Source organism: Solanum dulcamara, chromosome 7 (assembly GCF_947179165.1).
Source record: "Solanum dulcamara chromosome 7, daSolDulc1.2, whole genome shotgun sequence".
Classification (NCBI taxonomy): Eukaryota; Viridiplantae; Streptophyta; class Magnoliopsida; order Solanales; family Solanaceae; genus Solanum; species Solanum dulcamara.
Window position 1 is genome coordinate 22,302,894 of NC_077243.1, and position 8,811 is coordinate 22,311,704.

The 8,811-nt window shown below is 33.8% G+C and overlaps 2 protein-coding genes across 2 annotated transcripts; one reads left to right on the plus strand and one right to left on the minus strand.

The window, feature by feature from the left end:
* The first annotated feature begins 1,066 nt into the window (after positions 1–1,066).
* Positions 1,067–2,688, plus strand: LOC129895561 (probable 26S proteasome non-ATPase regulatory subunit 3). Its single transcript, XM_055971285.1, has one exon. The coding sequence runs from the start codon at positions 1,101–1,103 to the stop codon at positions 2,562–2,564; it is 1,464 nt and encodes a 487-aa protein (XP_055827260.1). The 5' UTR covers positions 1,067–1,100; the 3' UTR covers positions 2,565–2,688.
* Positions 2,689–5,596: 2,908 nt separating this feature from the next.
* On the minus strand, positions 5,597–6,091 carry LOC129895289 (uncharacterized). The gene is made up of 2 exons (XM_055970982.1): positions 5,931–6,091; positions 5,597–5,832 (listed from the first exon to the last, which is right to left on the minus strand). The coding sequence occupies exons 1-2, from the start codon at positions 6,089–6,091 to the stop codon at positions 5,655–5,657; spliced, it is 339 nt and encodes a 112-aa protein (XP_055826957.1). The 3' UTR covers positions 5,597–5,654.
* Between the last annotated feature and the right edge of the window lie 2,720 nt (positions 6,092–8,811).

An 8,811-nucleotide genomic window follows, 5' to 3' on the forward strand; every position in this document is an offset into this window, starting at 1 on the left:
TAGGTTCAAAATCACTAATTTGGGTTTATGGAAAATTAAGGAATTTGGGGTTCAAAATTAAGAAATTGGAACTTAAAATCACAAGATATTACATGGAAATCAAAGGTTTTAGGTAGAAGATCATTTACCCAACGTTGTTCCTCGAATAATCCCCCTAAAAAAATCACCCCACCAAGCTAAAGAACTTCAAAATGGTGAAAATAGGGTTCCCCCTATATTTCACTGTTCTGGAAAAATTTAACCCTTCATGATTGTGAGCCATTAACTCTCACGATTGCGAAGTACGAAGGGGGATACCATCCTGATCGCGAATACCATCTCGCGATCACGAAGAGTATTGGACAGGAAGACCCATTGCGATCATGAAGCCCACCCTTGCGGTCGTGAATAACACTGGTCCAATACATCGCGATCGTGTGACCTAGGGTCGCAATCTCGATGAGTTAAATGTCCTGTACCAGATACCAGCTGAAATGTAAACTCAAAGTCTCTGATCGGACCCTATGATTCGTTCAAAATCATGTACACACACACCATATATGCAGTCTTACTAAATTAGATGTTCCAAACTCAATGGGACCATAGAAATTCAAATACAAGATCTCCTTGACCCAAAACTCGATAAGTCGTAACTAAACTAACTTTGAACCTCAAAAAGACCAAAAAAACGTCAAGGCCTCCCAAAATTATAAGAAGTCACTCCTAGGCCTAAATCACCCACTAAAACTAATGGAATCATCAAAAATCCATTCGAGTCTCTAAACTCGAATTGTTGACCAAAGTCAAACTTAGATCCTTTAAAATCAAACTTTCCAACTTAGGACCTCAACTTCACAAAACAACTCTGAATTTGAAAATGAAGACACTTCTAGATCAATTTTCATATTCTAAAGCTGATAGAAATAACAAAATTCTGTTTTGAGACTAGTAGTTTCAATTCGTTCCAAACACCACTTTTGAGTAACTTAAATATTTAAAACTCAAAAATTCACACAAATGAAAACCTTTTAAGAATTTTCCAAAACCAACCACCCAAACAGATCAATTAACACCTGGAGAAATTGTTGATACTTTCTTTATCGATTTCTTCTGCAAGAAAGATGACTCAAGATGTGGAGATGGCGGAGCAAGCACCTCCTTCCAATTCCGTTTCATCTGTTGACCCTTCTGTTTTCCAGCATTTGAAGGAGATAGCATCGTTGATTGAGACTGGAGCATATGCTCGTGAGGTGCGGAGGATTTCGAGAGCTGTGAGGCTGACTATGGTACTGAGGAAGAAGCTAAATGCATCTTCACTATTTGCTTTCCTCAATTATGTTCTAGTGCCTGGATCCGAGGTGCATTCCCGGCTATCTTCCTTCCTACCCAAGGAAGATGAACATGATATGGAAGTTGATACTGCACCATCCGGAACTCCGGCACCAGTCAAGAATCATTTGCCAGAGCTTGAGATCTATTGCTACTTGCTTGTTTTGATATTCTTAATTGATCATAAGAAATACAATGAGGCTAAGACGTGCTCCTCAGCAAGCATTGCTCGTCTAAAAACTGTGAACAGGAGGACTGTTGATGTATTAGCATCTAGGCTTTACTTCTACTACTCTCTGTGTTATGAACTTACTGGTGATCTTGCCGAAATTCGAGGTAACCTCCTCGCACTGCATCGTATTGCAACATTACGCCGTGATGAGTTGGGTCAGGAAACACTTCTTAATCTGCTACTGCGGAATTATCTTCACTACAACTTGTACGATCAAGCAGAGAAATTGAGGTCAAAGGCCCCACATTTTGAAGCTCATTCAAATCAGCAGTTCTGCCGATACCTCTTTTACCTTGGAAAGATCAGAACAATCCAGCTGGAGTACACTGATGCTAAAGAATCTCTTCTTCAAGCTGCTCGCAAAGCTCCTCAGGCTGCTCTTGGTTTCCGAGTGCAATGCAATAAGTGGGCTATTATTGTCCGGTTATTACTTGGAGAGATTCCAGAAAGGACTGTTTTTATGCAGAAAGGCATGGAGAAAGCACTAAGGCCATACTTTGAGCTGACAAATGCTGTTCGCATAGGAGATCTGGAGTTATTTAGGAATGTTGCCGACAAGTTCTCCAGCACTTTTGGTTCAGATCGAACCAACAATTTGATTGTGAGACTCCGGCATAATGTCATCAGGACTGGACTACGCAACATCAGTATCTCATACTCTCGGATCTCTCTGACTGATGTTGCTAAAAAGCTGAGGCTGGATTCTCCAAACCCTGTTGCTGATGCTGAGAGTATAGTGTCCAAAGCAATCCGAGATGGTGCAATTGATGCCACGTTGGATCATGCTAACGGATGGATGGTATCAAAGGAGACTGGAGATATTTACTCCACAAATGAGCCTCAAATTGCTTTCAACTCGAGAATTGCTTTCTGTCTTAACATGCATAATGAGGCTGTCCGTGCTCTTCGATTTCCTCCAAACTCCCACAAGGAGAAAGAAAGTGCTGAGAAGAGGAGAGAGAGACAACAGCAAGAACAAGAACTTGCTCAACACATAGCTGAAGAGGATGATGATGACTTCTGAAAAGTTTATGGTCAGCATCATTATGAGATGCTCAAGGATGATGCCTTTTTAAAGACTTCCCCGTGATTCGATATTTGAATGTTAAAACTTTGCCCTTGGTTTAAACAAATGTCTCATTTTGCAATTTCTCTTGCCCTTCTAGATTCTGATAATAGGTTTCATGTTTAAATGTGTTGCTGTTTTAGTTTTAAAAAAAAAAAAATCATTACCGTTTTTATCCAACTAGTTCTTGTTTGTACCAAAAAAAAAAAAAAAAAAAAAAAAAAAAAAAACTGGAGAAACTAATGAGAGTGGTAAAATAATAATTTTTCAAGAGTTTCCGAAAATGACCCTTAGGTTCATTACATCTAACCTCTTTCACTCTCTTGTCCATAGACAGTGAACATTCGCTACAATGGTGTTTGGCCCGTAGCTTTCATCGAGACAAAAGATGAGCTAGCCATAAGAGGATGCGATCGAGGTAGGGACAGGAGAAGGGGACGCAGCAAAGGGCGAGGGAGAGTAGCACCCGAAAGGGGTGAAACTTCAGTTGAGAATATTCCAAGAGAAAAGGCCCCTTCCGCACTCCAAGATGAGGTAGATGGAAGTGTAGAGGTGGAGGAAAAAGCAGATGTTGAACAGGCGGATGACCTTTATAAGGGGATTGACAAGTACTGGAGTCATTCCCACTATGCCCGCAGCACCAGCTTTAGTTGCTCATCCATTTGTTGTTGTCGTTCCCCAAACAGATGGAGTGCTAGGCACTAATGTCTTATTCCATCCATTTATAGATCCGGTGATGACCGGTACTGAGCATGATATGCTGACTAAGTTTTTAAAGATTAATCCTCCAGTCTTCCACTATTTTGAGAGTGATGATGCTTACGAGTTCATCATTGACTATTATGAGATGTTGCACAAGTTGGGTAATGTCCACCAACACGGGGTTGAGTTTGTGACCTTTCAAGTTCAAGGTGAAGCCAAGCATTGGTGGAACATTTAGCACATCCCTAGCCATGGTTTATAGAATTAGTTATTGTTTTGGTTGTTCTTCCACCATTTCATTATGCTAACATTATTTTGATAGTACTCTGGAGTCTGTCTCAAATAATAATTAAACTCGTCTCGATTTACGCTCCTTTGTGATGTATGTTATATAACCATTGGGTTAACAACCACTTTCTGAAAAATGGTCCAACTATAATCTCCAGAAATTTAAAAAAACCTGTTGTCGGGCCAGTGAACCGGTGGAACGCTTACCGATCTCCTACCAAGCCGATCCAATCAAGATTAGGCCATAAATGAACCAGTTCGGCCTAGTAACATTTTTTGGTGGGTCGGAGACCAGTCCGGTCTTATTGGTGTTGGGCCCTTAATGGGCCGATCTTAATGGATCGAAAATCGGTCCACCCGTCCCATTTGATAGCTTTATTTTGCCATCATTCAAAAGGTTTAATGTACATACGTTGAAACTGTAAAGATTTTCTTACATTATTAATATATTTTGATATAGGAAAAATCACCTAAATGTACAATATTCAAAAAAATATTTACCACATAGAGCAACATAATTATTTTAACCATATATAGCAAATTATTTGAATTAAATTAAGTACGGTCCTTACTCTTCTAAAACTCTCACCCGCTATTTTCTCTTCCCCTGTTTCTCTCCAAATTTCTACACCAATAATCTCTCCAATCTTCTCACCCGTAATTTTCTCCAAAATTAGGGCAATACTTACCTTCATAGCTTCTCAACCACGACTTTCTACAATATTAATACTCCAATTTTGGAATTAAGTGATGTGTATTCGGTGGTTATTGTAGAAGAATGACAAAATTTAGGTGAATACAAATTTGAATCAATTGAAGAATATTGTGATTTCTGAGTAGAGATCTATAATTATTTAAAGGTTTGAATGGTTGAATGTTTAATTGTTTGAAGGTTTGAATTAGATTGCATACCAGTTTCACTTGAATCCCCTCTCAGATGAAAGCACCTGGAATACTGGAGGCTTTTTCAATAGTTAATTCTCTTCTTTTTCAAAAGCACATAGAGGCTTTTTCAATAGCTAATTCTCTTCTAATTCAACTTTAGTGTATATGTAATTCATTTTTAGTTCAAGTCTAACTCATTTTTGTGTTTTATGGATTACTGGAGGCTTTTTCAATAGCTACATTTTTCATTCGTGTCTAATTCTCTTCTAATTCAACTTTAGTGTGTATGTAATTCATTTTTAATTCAAGTTTAATTCAATTTTGTGTTTCTATAGATCACTGAAATCTTTTTCATTAGCTACACTTTTTATTCGTGTCGAATTCTCTTCTAATTAAACTTTAATATGTATGTAATTCATTTTTCATTCAAGTTTAATTCATAATGCAGGTTTCAGTTTGATAACACTACTGAAACACTTTAACATTAACGTAGCTATGTATTGCATTATAAAAAAAAGATATATTTTACATGAATAGAAAAATATATTAAAAGTGTATTTTACATGAACAAAAATCATCTTAAAAAAGATAGCTATGTATTGCATTATAAACTTTAATATGTATGTAAGTCATTTTTCATTCAAGTTTAATTTATTTTTCATTCAAGTTTAATTCATAATACAGGTTTCAGTTTGATAACACTACTGAAATACTTTAACATTAACGTAACTATGTATTGCATTATAAATAAAAGAAGATATATTTTACATAAACAAAAAATTATATTAAAAGTATATTTTACATGTACAAAAATCATCTTAAAAAAGATAGCTATGTATTGCATTATAAACTTTAATATGTATGTAAGTCATTTTTCATTCAAGTTTAATTCATTTTTCATTCAAGTTTAATTCATAATGTAGATTTCAATTTGATAACACTACTGAAACACTTTAACATTAACGTAACTATGTATTGCATTATAAAAAAAGAAGAAGATATATTTTATATGAACAAAAAACTATATTAAAAGTGTATTTTACATGAACAAAAATCATCTTAAAAAAGATACTACTGAAAACAATCTTCAAAACCTAACTAAGACATCAGCTATAAACTATTTTTAGACAACATAATTTTCATAGACATTTTAACTAATATAACTACATTTATTTATTTATGTGGTCTTTCGTCTTCACTTTGAAGGTTACTCTTTTGCTTCTTCACTTCATATTCACATAGTAGAGCCCCAAACCTTTTTCGGAGACTGTCTGCACGTAATTGTTGATTTGCAATATCCTGGTCATTGCTCACTAACTCTGCAAATGCAGCCACAAAAACAACACAATCCCTATAAAATTTAAAATATAAAATCATTATAAAAATACTATTGAGTTTACTAAGACCAATACAAAAGATAGTATTTATTTGATAAACAATTAAACTTACAATGAATCTTCTTGTTGTCTAGGAATCCCTTCAGTTATGAACTTAGATTCAATGAGCTCAAACTCATTTTTTTCATTGTATTTAGGTGATTCCTTCAATTCAGGACGCTTATCATAGAACTTGACCACACTCAAGTAGTGTGGTAAAACCGATGAAATCATGCCAACAGCGTTTTGAGTCAGAAAATTCGCCCTCCCTCTAGTCGTAAATGAATCACACACCTTCAAAGACCTTTCAACAATTCGCCCCCCTCTACCCAACTATGACTATGAAGAAGAGCAAGTTTTCGCCTCTGTTATTGACTTGAAGATCGCTGGGAATCTATTCTAGACTGGCCTGTCGGCCCTAAATCTTCCTTACTCTTCCTTGGTTTCTTCCTTACACTCTTAACTGAAGTTTAGAATATTGTTTCTTGAATAGTTCAATAAAAGTATAGACCTGTTATAAAGTTTTGTCCAGGACATGCCTCTAATCTGGTTCTAATCTAACCAACCAATATATCTATCAAAACGAAAATATCCAACCCAATCATTTTATGAAAAAAAATGATAATAAGGAACAGATTTGCCTTTAACCAAGAAACTAAGCACATTCAGCCAGAGAAATAGGTAATTACTATCCAACTTCATACAAATCTCACCAAGCAAACAACCAAATGATAATATTAGCATTCATCAATCAAGGATAAGACAGAGCTTATCCAGAAATCATCTGAATATTTGTTAGAATTTAGTGATTGTATCATAACATAGAAAAGATAGCAATTGGTACACAGGAAAATGTAGGAAGATACAACAACCTTATTTCATAACAGCAAGATAGTTAGAATTTGTTTAATGCGGAACAAATGCCTACACAGTTAAGACTACATAAGTATAATACACAAATTAAAATAAAATAGACTATAATGAAAGTATAAAATGCAAAAAAAAATCACTTTTGTTCTTTACAGATCAATGTCTCTAATTCTCTTCTAGTTCAACTTAATGTGTGTGTAATATACATTTTAGTTCAAAGTTTAATTCATTTTTGTGGTGTACAGATCACTGAAGACTTTTTTCATTAGCTATAGGTTTCATTCGTCTCTAATTCTCTTCTAATTCAACTTTAATGTGTGTGTAATACACATTTTAGTTAAAAGTTTAATTTATTTTTGTGGTGTACAGATTACTGAAAAAACTTTTTTCAATTAACTATAGATTTCATTTTCTCTTCTAATTCAACTTTAATGTATGTGTAATACATTTTAGTTCAAAGTTTAATTCATTTATATTTATTTATTTAAAAAAATAAACAAATTTCAATACAAAAGATATAATAATTCTTGGCAAAACTCCAAACAATCACTGATATAATAAACTTGAGCAAATAAATTTAGACTATAATAAAAGTATCAAATACACAAATTTTTTCTTTAACATCTAGCACACAAGTTCGAAACAACAAACTAAGAAAATACACATAAACAAATTGAAAATGCTATTAGTTAAATAATGTGTTGGTAGAATGACATAACGGACATAGACTCTCCGGCAAAATCGTATTTTTGCAGAATCGATTTCAAGTTTTTTGGATTCTTCTCCTGAGCAACAGTAGGTCTAACTTTCTTTGACTGAAATTGAGGAGGTAAATCCTCAAAATCATCATCACTGTCAACAACTTTCTTAGATGTTGATGCAGCATCAACTCGTTTTCTTTTCGATTTAGATTTATAACTCAACTCAGTGGTTTTTTTCTTACTTCTACCGCCCTTTTTCTTCACATGCATTGCTTGAAAAATTTGATTAACCTCACCACCAGCTTCTTCTGGAGATTGATTTGCAGATATTCGCAAACTAAAAGTAGGACCGGCATTCATTTCACCACCACCGATTGAATCAACAATTCAAATTCGTAGGCGTCTTTTAGGAGATTTCTGACCTTCCATTATAACTGTGCACCTAAAACCTACGAATTTCGTCTGAAACAAACAAAAAGATGAAGGAATAAGGAAAGAATGAAGAAGCCCTAAGAGAAAGAGAGAGCTAATGGCACTTTTTTCATTTTTCCCAAATAAAAAAGTGTATATAATATCTTATTTAATAAAAGTATTGTTAGTAATTGTTTAAATATTAATAAAATAAAAGTATGTTTAAAAATGGTAAATATTTTTTAAAACACATTCAATTAAGTAATTTTTACTTTGATATATTATAAATTAAAAGCGCACAAAAAAACGATTGGAAGATCGCTATTTAAGAATAGCCGAAGTTCAAAATCTTTTATAAGTTTAACTGTTTTAAAATTAACTTCAGACTCATGAATCTTAAATTTGAAAAATTCAGATTTGGAGTTTAGAATTGAGGCAAGCTAAAAGTTATATACAACATCTTATGTTTACTTGTGCATTTCAAACATTAGACCTTTTAGATATGAGGTTAGGTTTAACACTCGATTCTACCATAGTTGTTGCGTTAATGTTGAAGTTCACCCAAATGATTATTATGTCTCCTGAATCTATTTTTCTTATTTTAGTTCTAAAAAAAAAAAGTTGTTATCGGCGGTGAATTTATTTTAAATTGTCTATTCTTTACCAGAGTAAAAGCATCGCCAAGTCTTTGTGGTGGGAAAATAAAATAATAATTAGGCCAATTAGTTAAATAGGATGTAAACGACATTCCATATAAAAGGGCTGATTTATGCAAATATTCCTTTTTAGGTTACATTTAGATTTTATCCCTAATCGCTATGTTTAAAAGCCATCTTCTACTTTAAGTTAAAAGTACAACAGACTTTATAAATGTTGATTGAATTTTTAGTCATTCCTTAAAATAGTTTATAATAGATAAAATTGTTATTTACTAATTTTTTCTCAAATTATTATTTAATTATCTTTATAATA